This window comes from Diorhabda sublineata, chromosome 6 (assembly GCF_026230105.1).
Source record: "Diorhabda sublineata isolate icDioSubl1.1 chromosome 6, icDioSubl1.1, whole genome shotgun sequence".
Classification (NCBI taxonomy): Eukaryota; Metazoa; Arthropoda; class Insecta; order Coleoptera; family Chrysomelidae; genus Diorhabda; species Diorhabda sublineata.
The window spans coordinates 5,442,851-5,459,386 of record NC_079479.1 but is presented as its reverse complement, the minus strand read 5'-3'; the positions used below and the strand labels follow the sequence as shown (position 1 = coordinate 5,459,386).

General features: G+C 31.6%; 1 protein-coding gene across 1 annotated transcript; it reads left to right on the top strand.

Annotated features, from left to right (window-relative positions):
- The first annotated feature begins 149 nt into the window (after nt 1-149).
- On the top strand, nt 150-16,130 carry LOC130444831 (PHAF1 protein CG7083). Its single transcript, XM_056780097.1, has 8 exons — nt 150-355; nt 1,927-2,009; nt 2,411-2,538; nt 4,512-4,675; nt 5,358-5,567; nt 10,161-10,375; nt 11,242-11,514; nt 12,925-16,130. Exons 1-8 carry the CDS (start codon nt 289-291, stop codon nt 13,003-13,005), a joined length of 1,221 nt encoding a protein of 406 aa, XP_056636075.1. The 5' UTR covers nt 150-288; the 3' UTR covers nt 13,006-16,130.
- Nucleotides 16,131-16,536: the final 406 nt, after the last annotated feature.

The following is a 16,536-nucleotide window of genomic DNA, read 5'->3' as shown; positions in this document are numbered from 1 at the left end:
TTCTTTAAAAAAAGTTCAAATTAGAAATTTAATGTACCTCTTTCTAACAATAGACATATGATAAATTCCAAATAATACATTAAATAAAAGATATACGCAACCAGTATCAAACTTATGTTATGTCAAGCTGGACATACTGATATATTGGTAGAACTGAAATACAGCTGGGCTCTTGACAGAAGACTGACAAAAAGTTTATTTTGGACAAAGAATTGTCAAATAAACCAAAACGTAATTAAAAGGGAATAGTTATCTTTATAGTATCTGATAGATAGTGGTTAAAATACAATGTTAACCCTTGAAGTTATACCAGAACGTTGCTTAGGCTGCATTGACCAATGGGAATTTATATTAGGTAAGTTTAGTCATTTTCTTTAAATGAATATTTTTGTAATTGTGTAATAAGTTACATACCCCTTTGAATTCAAACAGAGAACTTTTGATACTGTCATGCTTATAAATGTTCAAACTATTGGATTTTTGGTATATGTGTATGCTATTATACATATATTATTTGATAACTTTGAGAAAATGATTGATCATTTAAATACGTTGTCCAAACAGTAAAAACTTCCACGATTTCGACTGTATAATATAATTAAAATAATTCCATAAAAAATTGAAACTTCCATTTAGTGTAACGCACAGTAATTCAATGTATTCAATATTAGTTATTGATTATTAAAAGTAATACTTAATAATTAGTGATATCAATATGATTCTACTTAATTGGTTGATTTTATTATCATTTGGTGGGAACAATGGGATTCAAATAAGCATTATTTATATTTAATATCTTTTAATCGATTGAAAATTGAAAAAAAATTGTCAACTCTATGTTTTTTCTTTCACACAATTTGTTTATTTGGTGCTTGCTGCCATTCTTGATAATACTGATAAGTTATTAAGTATTAATAACCACTTTTCTGTACTTCCATTATATCTTGGAACATCAAAATTATAAATAAAATTATAATTATAATGTTTTGATTATCCCCAAAAGGCAATTAGAAAATAACACTGATTTAAAAATAAATTAAAAAGTTCGTCACAGGGAATTGGTTTTGAAAATGGACTAGCAATTTATCAAAGACCAAATTTTATAGATTCACAAATAATTGTTATGCAGGATCATGTATCAATAAGCTCTAAAGTATGTAACCCATACAGATTACTTATCCAATATGCCACAAAATTCATGGTATATTTCAAAGTCTCTTTAACCAGTTACTACAAAACAACATGAGCTTTAATATCCTAACCACCTGGATGATTCTGCATAAGGAAGAACAGCAATTAAAAACAATATTTTCAAATGTGTAAAGATGAATACACAAAATAATATTGTGAGGGCTTTGAGGCTGAAATTGAAAAGAAAAATTTATCAAAAGAAGGGATAAAATAAAAGTTATACGATAACTTGGATATTGAAACTCGCGTCAGACAGTGTAATTGTGGGAGTTGGTGTAGTGATGGTGTAAACAGTGTGTTTAGTACCACCAATACATTGGTGGTTTCAGAAATTCCAACTTAGCTTGCTCACAATAACTTTGAAATAACTGGAAAAATTTTACAAGAAAAGTAACTAAGGAGATTGGAAACTTCACCACAAATTTAGATTTTGACAATCACATTCTAGAGTTTAAAGTACCATAGAAATATAGATGTAGAAAATTTCACTTGTTGCTTGTATTCTAATGACAGATTTATTAAAATGATAAGGACTGTATTAAGGTTATAATTTGTTTATTGAAATATATTGGAATAAGACTGGTTACATACACTCGTCTTTACCATTATCCTGACTAAGTAAGATCCTCTCCTATATTTAAGGGTGGGAGATGCAATCCCCATTTGATATATATTTCTAGAATGTTGTATATCACTTTTTCTCGATATTTTAATGTAATGTTTATTTTTTTGTAGGGATGCATTTTTCACAAGCTGTTGCCATAGTCCAATCTCAACTTGGTATTATTAAAGGTGTTCAAGTTTTGTATAGTGAAAAAGTAAGTATACAACTAAATACATCAAAAAAAACATGTTCAATAATTGTGACATAATTTAAATCTTTGTAAACATCTATGGATAGAAGCAGCATTTTATAAATAGTGTCTAGGTATGAAATTATTTGGTCAAAGTTATTTTTCTCTCCAACAAATAATTCTACTATCCTGAGAATTGGTCTTCATTTGATTATCTTGTTTTATTTATTTGGACAATATGGATTTTGTCACTTCCTTTTCACTTAAAAGATTAAATTACATGTCACATATGATAATTCTACATATTCATTATTGGTTGAATAGAGTTGTAGTTTCATGATTTTTCATTTAAACTTGAACTGACATAAAACAATATAAAGCTTCTGAATTATATTATTTTTAAACAAAAATTTGGTAATTTTCAGAAGCCTCTAGAAGCTGATTTAGTTATAAATTTACCTCATGATGGAATAAGATTGTTTTTTGATCCCATATCCCAAAGGCTCAAAATCATTGAAATTTACTCAATGAAATCTGTAAAATTGAAATACTGGTATGTATAAATATATTATTTTTTTGCATACTAAACATTGTGTTATTTCATGAGTAGGTCTTTTAGTGATGCATTTATTAGATTTTGATCATTAGAATCCAGCAGTTACTACTGGAGGATTTTTATTAATGTAGTGGGAAGAAAAATAAATTTTTAACACGTTTTCAACTATATTTATTTGTTTTTTATTAATATTATTATTAGTTACTAAGTAAGTACAAATGGTGTGAAAGAAATATTAAATCATATATTCAAATTTAAACACATTTTCCTACTAAAAATAATCCAGATTATCAAACCTCAATGTTTATAATTATTTAGGATTCTAATTTTGGTCACAGTTTCTAATCTTTGTTACAGTATAGCAAAATTCATTGCATTATAATGAAATTTTAGTGAAACAAGAAATATTTAGTGGTGTCCTTAGGCTAATCCAGACAGAAAAATTAAAATCAGGGAATCTGACAGTTTATCTAAATATTCTAAAGATAAAACTATATAGCAGTGACATATAAATGGCCAAATGCATCAGATAATGGATACAGATATCTCATTCAAAGTGGTCAATAAAGATATTCCGATAGTTCAAAATGCATCTCTCTATTATACATATCGTTCAAAACTAGTGCAAGGTGCTGTATTGGGCGTTTTCTGGCAGAAAAGCACTCACCATGTTCCAGCTAGAGTTGCTCGCCAGAAAACACATTTACATTCTGTCCAATAACCTAGCGTTCTTGGAGACCCTGAGGGCTAGAGAGTGTAAATGGGGTAACGACTCTATATTTTACATCTTTGACCTCATGAGATGTAAAATCAATGATGAATTCAATGGATGGCTGAATGATCACATGTAATCTTATTGGAGAAACACTACATACCTAAGAGAATGCAAAATTTTCATAACCATGTCAGCTAAGAAGTCTGAGAAACAGAATTGAACTGGTAGTCTTTTGACAGGTCACTACACAAATATCACTTTAAGACAATAGTCATGGTAAAGGACAACAACTGCAGATTTTGCGCGCAAACCATGGAAATAGCAGAGCATGTACTCTATGAATGTTTGCTCATTTCATCAAAATACTTCTGTACCTCAAAGGAGTAAGCTAATACCATGAGAAATGAGACAAAAAAACCTTCTTTGGGAAGAGTCTATGTTTTTTGGAGACAGAACAATGAAATGCAGAATCATACACAAAATATCGATTAGGTATATGTACAGAGTGGTGGAGAAGCCAAAATGATTCCCCAAATCGAGCATCAAAGATGGAATGGGATGGGGGAGTACCCTGTGAATTTCCTGTCCATTTAGGCAAAATGTTTAGGTACATCAAAGGTAATAGTACAGAAATCCTCCAGAAAAATAGCTTCTACATAGGTGCAGAACGACCAGAAAGGCAAAACAACTCCCCAAATAATCTACTGTAAGCTATGGTGCATTACCATTAAGAATGTGTTCAATTTTGACATTTTTTCTAATAGATATGAATAACTTTTTATTATGTTTAAATATTTGTTTTTTGTTAAGATCTTCCAAAAGTTAATATGTATAGAAATTTAAAAGAAAATAATTTTTCTAATGACCTACATGCAATACTCAATATTTTGCCCTATATACTAGAACTAGTTCAACAAAAAGTATGGAAACTAGATATAATCTATTTTTCATACTATGATTATGTTTCCTTTCTCCATAGTTCCATAGTGAAGATATAATGGCATATAGTGTTGCACTATTTGTATAGTGATGCAATATTTTTAAATTGTTTTCGGAAATATTATAAGTTAACCCTGTGCTTTTGATAACTTTGATGTTGATTTTAATAACTATTAATTGGCCATCAATTTGGCAAGACAAATTATCATCCATAATATATTTGAAGTTTAAAAATGGATAAATTGAAGGAAATGATTTTTTTTGCACTTCTGTACATCTTGGAGTATTGTATCGGTAACAGCTATTTAATTTTTAGTGGACTAGATTTTAATTCGCCCGAAATTTTACCTAGTGTAGAACAAATTGAACATTCATTTGGTGCAACCCATCCAGGTGTTTATGATTCTGAAAAAAAAATGTTTATGTTAAATTTTAGAGGTCTATCATTTTACTTTCCTGTCGAGTCAGAATTCCAAACCGGTAAGTTAGTTTTTATATAATATTCATCTTGGACTATATGTTTTCTAATATGAGAAAAGTGAGAAAATTTAAAATGTATTTCCTTCTTAGTTTTTCATAAGAATTATAATTATATCAACTCCTACTATTTTTCGATAGCGGTTTTATATCTCAATAAGGATTCATTACTCTCAAACGTTATGTTTAACAATTACTTTCTTTATACTGGGTGTTTTAAAACAAGGTGTTCCCATCTCTAGGATACATAAAAAACTGAAAAATATTTGGGGTTTGCTAACGCCACCCGTATTCAAGATAAAGGGCGTTGTAGAAAAAAAAGTTCATTTGAAATTTTGCCTAATAAATCTAATATTGAAAAATTTATTTTCAATACTACTTGGTACAAACCTTATAACTAGCGCCTTCTATAAGAGTCAGGCATAAAAACAAATTCATTGGATGTATCAAATTCCAAAACATATTCGTATAAAATTTCAATACAATGTTGCCAGTAGTTGCAGCAAAATCGTAAAAAATGTGTTTCTTCAACGCGCTTTATCTTGAATACGGATGGCGTTACGAAAATTTTTTACTGAGCAAACCCCAAATATTTTTCAGTTTTCTATCTATCCTAGAGACGAGATTACCTTTTTTCGAAACAACTTTCATATATTTTTTTTATTACAATCAAATTGACTTTCAGGTAGTTCACACAATTTGGGTTCGTTACAATTTCAGGCAGGTAATTCCCCTATAGTATCACGTCTTGCTATTTATAGTGGTTTTTGGGATGATCAATTTCCTACGCCTGAATTACCATTGACGTGTTATCACGGACAAATATATTTAAAAAAAGCCATAGTACTCAGAGAAAGATCTTATACTAGGGGACTCAAATTACATTTAATGGCATGTAAGTACTTCATATCGAAATATATATATAACACATCTTTCAAAGATAAACAGTATACGCATTATTATGTGTAAAAAATTTAGCTTGATCAAACGTTATAATGAATATTTAATATTTTTTAATTGTAACTTTTTTATTAAAAATTATCGTTAATAATTGATTCTTCTTTTTCTGGGTTAAATATGAATGTAGGTAATGGGTCTCTTGGATGAATATTTTTTTACAAACCTCGTATACTACTGAAAAAATTTTCTATATAATTAGATTTTTGAGTTTATCTTTGACATTTATTAATTGATATTTTTAATTAAAATATTTAAAAAGCCATATGGTAATTTTTTTTGTAATTAATTAGTTATTTTCTTCAATACAGCGGAAATTCTTCCTTGGTCAAAAAAAGGTAATTTCAACTGGTGTTTGTTCTTGTTATAACAGAGCTTGAATTTCGCTTTTACTTACACTCATAAGACGTAGTGTTTCCTTCAATTTTTGTATCATCATTTGTGTTTTATTTCCAGATGATATTATGAATCTTCGTTATAAATATATTAAGTTCAAGTATTGATTAACTATCTATGCAATCCACACTCTAGACTAAATAATGAAAAAGACAGTGGAATATAAAAGAGAAATACATATAATTTTTATTGACTGTCAAACAGGGAGACTCAATATCACAAAGGATTACATAGTAAGAACATCATAATAAACGTAACACGCATACACAGATTATGTGACTATCATAGAAAATGGACAGAAGGAATTAATGAAGGCAAACAACAAATTAGGAGAAGCAAGCAATTACGCACTGGAAATAAATGCACTAAAAACAAAATACATAAATGAAAATAGGGGGAAAACCTGAAGAGAAAGCAAACCAACTGGAAGGTAACGAATACAATTATGAAACAGTATCAATCTTTAACTATCTAGGAATAACATTGGGACAAATAATCAGAGACAGTATAAAGGAAAGGATACAAAAAGGCTGTCGAGCTTATGGAAAAACAAAAACCTATTAAAGAAGAAGAACTTAAAAGAACCGAGAGAAAGGTAATGAGAACTATAACAGGTCCAAACACAAGAGAGATGGGAGAAAAGAGAGCAAAGAAAAATGAAGAAATAGAGAAAGAGCTGGAGAATAAAAATATAGTTAGATACTTAAAAGCACAAAGACGCAACTGGGTTGGGCATATAATGAGAAGGAAACCAACTGATATGATCAAAAAAATAACGCAATGGACCCCATTGTGGTCAAGGAGAAGAGGCAGGCCGTGGAAGATTTGGAAAAAAGAAATAGAGGACAAAAGAGCACTCAATATAGAGAACTGGAGGGCAAAATGTCGGAACCGAAAGAAATGGAAAATAATAAAAAAAGCAGCCAAGACAAACGATAAAGAAAACAAAATTATAAAACGAGGAGTAATCCACCTCAAAAAACAACTTTAAAGTGTTATAAATGATACCCATATCAAAAAGATTTAAAGGTTTGAGGATGAAGTATTGATTTACATGAAATAAGGACAAGAATTATTTTCTGGCTAGTGAATTTGTTAAAAAAAATATTTGCCACAAGTAGAGAGAGTAGATGACAAAGAATTTATAAAACACATTGAAAATACTAGATACTAAAATGAAGTAGTCCACATTTTTAGGTTTAAACTTTATATATACATCAATTGATTAATGAGGATCTTAAGAATGAAAGTAAAATTGACACACATCAAAAATTAGGGATATTGAAGAAAAATTATAAATATATACTAAAAATATAATAGATCGAAGTTTGGTACCATTAATCAGTATTTAAAAAGTTATGTAACTGAAGCTAACAATTGTCAGTCACTAAAGAATCGAAAATCTCCAGGCCCGGGTCAAATAGCACCAGAGTTAATTAAAAATGGCACTGAAAAACTTTTTTCTCATCTGCAAATGCTTTTCCAGAAGTGTATAAATGGTGAAGCGCTACCCCAAGAGTGGAAAACATTTTATATGACTACCGTATATAAAAAAGGGGACAGAGAAAATTTCGACAACTACCGGGGACTTACAGTGCTGTGTACAATATCCAGAATTTATGGAAAAATCATAAAAAATAAAATCGAACAGGAATATTGCAACATGGAGGCAGAAGAACAGGCAGGCTTCAGAGCAAGGAGGTCGACTATTGATCATTTATTTACGATTTCGCAAATAATTGATAAGAAAACCGCCAACAATCAAGAACTCCACCTTTTGTATGTTGACCTTAAAAAAGCATATGACAGCGTACCGCAAACAAAACTATGGGATGCCTTGGAAAGAACAAATATAAATGCGGCCCTAATAAAAGCAGTACAAAAGCTTTATGAAAACAGTAAATCACAAGTAAAAATAGGAAACAAGGTCTCAAAAGGATTCTCCATCAATAAGGGGTTGAAACAAGGATGCTGTCTGTCACCCACACTCTTCAAGATATACCTGGAACACGCACTAACACACTGGAAAAGGAAATGTAAGAACATGGGCATTCCACTAATCGATTCCACACTATATACCCTGTGTTTTGCAGATGACCAAATAATCTTGGCACAGGACTACGAAGACTTAGAATATATGACAAGAAAGCTAGTAGAGGAATACAGGAAATGGGGTCTAGAAGTAAATTTTAGTAAAACGGAATATATGTGTATTGGAGGAGAACAACAAAATTTAATACTTGAAGAAACACAACAAAAAATAAGTCATTGTACAAAATACAAATACCTAGGCATGATCATCAATAATGATGGAAGATTAGATGAAGCAATGGCACAAAGAAATAACCAAGGAAGACAAGCAATAAGACAACTAAATAGTGTATTGTGGGACAAACAAATATCCAAGGAAAACAAACATCGAATATATAATAGCATAATAAAAAGTTTAACAACATATAGTAGCGAAGTCTGGCCTCTAAAAGAAAAAACAGTCAAAATGCTTGAAGCCACAGAAATGGATTATTGGAGACGCGCGGCAGGAATATCAAGACTGGAAAAAATAAGAAACGACAGAATCAGGGAGATCATGAAGGTGCAACACACGATTACGGAAGACATTAGGGTGAATCAGTTAATATGGTACGGACATGCCCAAAGAATGCCTGAAGACCGCATACCCAAACAAATTTTAAATTGGGCACCACAAGGAAGAAGAAAGAGAGGAAGACCAAGATTAAGTTGGAGAGAAGGTATCGAGAAGGATATTCGAGAGAGAGGATTGGAAGAAGATCTGTGGGAAGATCGAGAAAAATGGAAACTGGGAATCGGAAGATGGCGAAGAACGTTTTAACCCGATTAATATATATATATATATATATATATATATATATATGTAACTGAAGCTTTTATTTATTTATTTACGGAATGCCCTATTAAGAAAGAAAAACACCAACATTAACTAACTTCTAACAAAAAAAATAAACAACTAATGAATATTCTATTCGAAATAAGTCAGATATCTGAGTAACATAAATAAATTACAATTATATTTTAATAAAAAACGGCTAAATACTGGCTGTAATGAATATGAGATACCGACACAGATCCTTTTTGTTGATTTCAAAAGAGCTTATGATAGTGTGAACAGCAAAATGTTAATCCAAATATTACTAGAATTATAAATTCCAAACAAACTGATTCAACTAGTTAAGATGACATGCACCTAACATTCTGTGCACCGCTTTAGGGTCGGTATTAAAAAATTTGCGTTGGCTGCACTGAGAGTTTAATTGTAACCAGTCAAATTCGAGTGAACTGACATTTGCCGGGGAGAATGTGTTAGTGAAAGGTAGAAGTATAGTTTTGTTTGAAGTTGTTTCAATATTATATAAATTTAAAAAGATGAATTACTACTATCTTTCCAAACTAGCCTGTTTCGTAAAATTTTAATAAAAGATGATGATATTAATTAATTTAAAATAATATATGAGTTAAGGTCATCAAACGCATACCGAAGTAAACAAAAATTGAGGTTAGAAAGTACATTTCAATTCTCGGTTGAAACTTCAAACTAAACATTCGTTAATGTTGAACCAACCGACAGTCAACCCCTGGCTAATGTTTATAATACGTAAATTCGGCTTCAACCAACAGTTAAATCTCAACTTTTGGTCAACCGAACTTTATAATACCGACCCTAAGTAATAAAACCAAAACTAAGAAAAACCTTATTTGATAAATCACGTGGGAAATAAATGACAGTGAATTGTCAAATAATATAAAGCAAACATGTGTCAAATTTATAAATATATTCTGTACAATGCACACCTAGGATTTTTAAAAGTTTCTCTATATTTTTTTGTATATAGGTGCATATTTATATAGTTTATTAAAAAAAATAAACATTATTTATAATATAATTTGGAATATTTTTTAATACTTGAGGAGTATCTACCAGTTAGTTGCTTTAAGAGGTATATCTAACCTGTGCTTTTACAAATAAGTTTGATATTTTTAAATTTTGTTCATTTTTTATTCCCTTCGCATTATCCTGAATATCTCTCATATCGATATACACTAATATCCAAAAGGACACATACAGGAGACTGTATAATTAATAAAATATTTATTTTAGCATCGTCTACTCGATTATCCGATGCTGTAAGTCAAGAATTCGAAAGAGAAATTTTACTAGGTCAATCCACACAAGAAATATCGACTGCTTTGGGTGCACCATCGAAAGTATTTTATAAAAGCGAGGACAAAATGAAGATACACAGCCCGAATCCCGATCGTAAAATAACTGCCATTAGGAGTGATTATTTTTTCAATTATTTCACCTTAGGAATGGTAAGTTGAAATTAATAATAGACATAATAACTGCAAAAATGATAAAAAAAGGAAAATTCATAATTAAAACTTAGTTACTCGATATTTTCCTACTTGAAGGGCTCATTGCAATTCAAGATTTTTCATTAATATTCAATAGGGGATGTACTTGCAATCAGGTAAAAATAATACAAAAATAAAATTTATAATCAAAAGTTAATTATTGGGACTTCATAATTTAATATTCCTACTTGAAGGGGTGATTGCAATTCAGTGAATCAAACTTCAAGGTAATGATGATTATTTTTTTTAATATTCAATGGGGGTTGTATCTTCACTAGTTTTCTAATCTTTGTTTATAGGTTCACAGGAAAATCTTTGCTTATCTTCTACCCCTGTCAATTATTTCAGTAACTGTTTTTTCACCCATCAAGCTACTTCTTCTTCTGCTTCTTCAGCAAAATTTATAATCACTTTGAGTGCAGCTGTTTGGCATCTTCTTGTGGTCCCTGTTTTTACTGAAGTGCATGTACAATCGTCCAAATTATTCCACTTTATATCAAGAGCAAATGCAACATATTGTAACACACCAGGGTTCGGTTATTTATTTACAAAAATTAAAGCTTATGACTTTTCATTTGAAATTTAGACACTTATGTATCAATTTACACTATTTTCTGTCGTAAGCTGCTTTTATAGACAATATGAAGCAGTAAACTAAACATTTAACGTAAACAAACCCTCCTCCCATTAAATTTGTCTGAAAATGAAAATCCTCCTTATAAAAATACTTCTAGTTCTATTTTTAACAATGTAGGGATTGAGTAGAGAATTTGATGAGATGAGATAGAGAATGATGGTCTAATTTGATTAAATTTTTTTTCTAGGATATTCTGTTTGATGCAAACACTAATACAGCCAAGAAAATAGTGTTGCATACGAATTATCCGGGTCACTATAATTTCAATATGTATATGCGTTGTGAGTTTAATCTCACATTAAAAGATGTTGATATTGATGCGTATACCCATTGGGATGATATTTGTAAGAAGTTAACACCAAGCGATAGACCTGTCGTTTTAAATAGGGCAAGTTCCACCAATACTACAAATCCTTTTGGAAGCACGTTATGTTATGGATATCAAGATATTATTTTTGAGGTAAGAAGCTCCGAAAATATCATTTTGATTTTAGTTATAAACACCTTTGGAAAGGAATGTTTTGTGAAATCACAATCTGATCAGAAATAGATCAATGAGCAATATTATTCTAACCTAAATTACTAAGATTGGAAAACTTGAAACTATGCTCTGCTTTCTCACTAAATATTGCACTAACTCAAAGGGGTCAATCCTCTTAAGCCTTCTGGTCACGTTTATGTTGTCTAGGAACTCGATTGCCTCGTCGTTCACATGAAGAAACAGCAGATGTTCATGGCTACTGGCAAATTTGATTATTAGTCTTCATATGAAGATCTCGATGGATGTCACTGTTTTGGCAGTACCAGGGTATTCTGGAATCGTTAAATAATTTCGATGTTACTCTTACTGGCACAACAATTTTATGTCTTAATTCCAAATAGGTCTCAATATTTGCTTGTATAGGAGCGGGTTGTTATACGTGAATAACTTAAAAGTTCGTCCTAGTAGCCAGTACATCTTTTCATATTTAATATCTAGCTCCTCACGTTTCTTTTTGATATGGACTTTTCATGAAGTGTCACGTCGAGAATCATACCCAGATATTTTTCTGTATTCGTGAAGTTTATGTCAATTCAGTTAACCCAATACGCCACCTCTTGGTGTAGTTGCTAAATTGGTTAATGGATGCTTCTAACGTTTCAGCATCTTCTTCGTGGGTATCTCCAACGGTTATAACTGCCATGTCATCAGCGAAAGTAGCTATTGTGTAGTGTTGTTCAAGGATGTCACTAGTATACAACAGATAGAGCACTGGACCAAGTACGTTGTGTGACAAGTAAGACTTTAGGATTTTGGAATATTGTCTTGGCAGAACAATTTTTCAAAAACCTGTGCCACATCTAAGAAGACAGTTGAACAGACCTTTTTTTCTTCAAAGGGTTTCTCAATACTGTCCGTGATTCTATAGACTTGATCTATGGTCGAGTTGTTTTCCCTAAAACCAAATTGATGATCGGGGGGATATTTTTTATACTTCTATATTGGCTTCTGTCTCTTAAGGAGCTTCGTTATGACAGGCAGCAATGAAATCGGCAGGATGAAACTTCGTGAGGAGACTTTCCTGTTCTGGGGATTATAATTATTTCTGCAACTTTCCACATCTTAGTAACATACTTCAATTTGAATGATGTGTTGATAAGATCGGTTAATTTTACTATGGCTTTTTTGGTAGTTGTTGTAAAACTTCACCAGTGATTAAATTAAAGCCGGGGTTTTTTTTTGAATCAATGTTTGTTCTGATCACCTCAAAAATTTCTTTTTGGGAACATCTTCTGGTTCTGGTTTATTCCAATCTTCAAGATCTTCATAATTCGTTTGGACAATCGACTGAATGTAACTCGAATAATAATTTTTTTATTTTTGTTTTAGGTAATGCCGAATCACTACATAGCTTCACTGACTTTATATGGTGACGGTATTCCATGTGAAAAAGAAAATAGCCAAGCGTGACAGAGGCTCTCTGCCACTTACCTCGTCCTCACTAACAGGTACTGGCATTCCAACCCCATATACGATTGTGTTTTAAAAGCTTAGTTATCTCATTAAAATAATTCTTCTTATCATATACTTACGAAAAATATAATTTGTATGGTATGTCACGTATCATAAAAGATCATGTGTTCCAATATTATCAATAACTGTCAGGATAAGTACATGGGAAGATTTCTTTGAAATATATATCACACTACACATTAATTGATCCATTTACCGTCAAGGGAAGAAAAAAAAATTAAAGTAACACGTATTCATATTTAAAAAGAAAAAAAGAAAATTAGTTACTTCTCAAAATAAATGATGTTGCCTATACGCATCAATGGTCTAAAGTGTTAAGTGGTATTATTGAAAAAAGTTCTTAACTATTAAATCAATTCTAACGATAAAATGCCCAGTATGATTAATTCTCACTTCATTGGGTGGTTCTGATAGAAGTACCCTTGGGACAAAGTTCATTTTCAAAAGTTGAACTGCGACAAATGATTTGAAATTTGGTTGTCATTTTACTATCTCACAGTATTGTATATTTTCCAAACATTTACAAGAGTTCTGTCGATTGTATTTATAAATATTGGCCAACACACGAGATCTATAGTTTACTACACAATTATCGTGAAAATCTACCCCTCCGACATATTTATTATATGTTGAAATTATAGCTACTTGTGGGGTTAACGCCTCTTTTTTTATTGTACAGAACTGAGAGGTTCTACACTATAATGGGTACTGATTGCTGTTACAAAGGAATTATCGTTTCATTTCACCAAAGAAATGTAAGTGGATTCCTCAAACAGTAAGTCATAGGAGCCCTACGCCTATTTTGGCTTCAAAAAAGACAACAATTTGTAAAAAGCGAAAAATTTATCAAAGAAGATATTATGAATTCGAAAATTTTTCACATTCAACAAAGATCAGTTTTCTTTTATGCAGCTCCCACGTAAGGTATGAACTGGTAAATAAATGCACCAAATCTTGAATCTAAAACGGACATCTTGCAAAAATGTCGTCCAAATTTGTTCATCAATAGACAAGTCAAATGAAAAACTTCTAAACCGTACAAATCTATGATTGAGTGAGTTATAAGAGGGGCGGAATTTTTTTAATTTGTTAGTTACATCAAGGTTGTCATTATCATTCATTTATTCATCACATCATCACTGGCACTACGGCCTTCAAAGAGCCTTGGCCTCGTCCACCATATTCCTCCTGTCATGGCGGTCTAACGCTCGGTGTCTCCACTTTCTTACACGTAGCTCCAGAAGATCCTATTCGCCGTCCCTCCGGTACGCTTTGCTCAAAGTGGCCTAATCATCTGAGTCTGGCCCTCTTGACTTCTGTCACCAGGCTTGGGTCTTCATAGAGCCAATAGAGCTCGGTGTTTGTACTGTTACGCTACACGATCTGAACGCACACTGGTCCATATATTCGACGTGTTGTTGATCTTCTCGCGGTTGTTCAACACCCAGGTCTCGTTAGCTCACATGACAATCGGCGAAAAATTGTGCGATAGATCTGCTTTTTCGTTCTTCAATTCAGTAAACGTGACTTTAGTAGTCTTTGAAGACTGAAGTATGCTCTATTCCCCGCTTTCACACGTCTTTTATTTCATGGCATTATTTTCAGTCATCAGGTATTCAAATTACGGTACATTTTCGAACTTATACCGGCCTACTTCGAAAGCTCCCGGGAAAGTTCTTCTCTTTCTTGACATAACCATATATTTTGTTTTGAACTCGTTAATGGTGAGCTCCACTCTACTGGATTCCTCCTCCAGCTGCTCAAAGCTTTCCTTCAGTTCACGCTCCCTTCGACTGAGTAGATCAGTGTCGTCAGCTTGAGTAAGGTACTACAATGTTCTGTTGAGCAGAGTTCCTCCTCTATTAACTTCGATATTTCTGATGACTCGTTCCAATGTCAGGTTAAAGAGGTTACACGAGACGTCATCCGTACCAGAAGGATAAGTTTAGGATAAATGCCAAAAAGATGCAGAGTGCTGTAGGGGTAAGATCGATCGTCACTGTCATAAGCTTGTTTGTAATCTATGAAGAGCTGGTGTAGGGAAATATTGTACTTCCAACAGGCAGAGAATAGTGAAGATTTGATCAGTTGTTGATCTCGAAGAATTCTCCCAGTGTCTATTATTCGATTTGGTTCCTTTTCACTGATCTGAACTTATTTTGGCTCGTACATCTTGAACACTCGGACTATCAACTTGGTGTTCTTCGATAATTATATCAGTGTCTACTATGCTTGTATTTGCAGCATATGAATGTTCTTGGTTTACTATATTATCATGAACTTTGGCATCACTGTGATCTTCATAAATGGAAGTAGACAATGAAAGCATAAATACATGGTATAGCTTTATACTTCAAATCTTTTTTATTGAAATTTTTAAAATCACTTTCGATTTCCACACAAGCGATATTTTGGTATTGAGCATCGAATTTTATAAATTTCTCCTATTTAGAATACACATCAGGAAAGCATTTGAGAAATCGGAAAAAATGTTTATTCATCTTTCCTTCCATATATTTACTATTGCAGCCTGGAAATTTACATCTATACTTTACTCTATCACCTACCTTCAATTCTATCCTGAAATATTCAATGGAAAATTACAGAAAAAAATACTTAGATGTCAATTTTTCAGTTATTTCCAATAAGATTCTTCGTCGACTAGGGCTATGCTCCCTACCTAACTCTCTCAGCCTTATAAGAGTAGAGGGGAAAAGAGATGCATATACTTTAGGCAAATTTCCATTGCCCCCCTGTAAGAACGCAGTCCATGTACAATTTGATAAAAAAATTATTTGTGTAGTGTTGGTAAACGCATCAACAACCGCGAAAGTGTTGACGCAATTTTTTCGATAAATATTTAAATATTGTTCATTCTTATAAGTATTAGCATTTTGTACCAATTTTAAATAACCCATAGATGCCCCATGTACAAAGTTTTTTTTGTATAAAATTGAACCAAGTGATCTCTTACGTTACTGTACTTCACATCATCGATAATAAAATTATTATAGCTTTTTAAAAATTGGGATAGAATATTAATCCGAAAAAAAGCAAAAAAATAAGACTTGTTGTTGTTAATTATATTTTATTTTTGTAAATACTTTTAATTTTAAGTATAAATTGTTAGACATCTGTATTTACTCTAAAATCTTAGTTTTCTTCATAAGTTTTTGTTTTCAGAAGTTGTCGATAAAATAGACGATATAGGTTTTAGTTGAGTATTATGAACTTCTTTTATTCCATTTCAACAAATATTAAAAAAAAATTAATTCCATATTGTATATAATTAGAAAGTACTACACATTTTTAAGTCGAGAGATAGCAAGCAATGTAACAACTACACAGGAATAAATTTTCTGTGTACATCTTTGAAAATGTACGAAAAAATTCTAGATTGCAAATTGAGACCATAAGTAGGAAATACACTAAATGAGATTCCGGAAAGGTACAAGATCTTGTAATAAC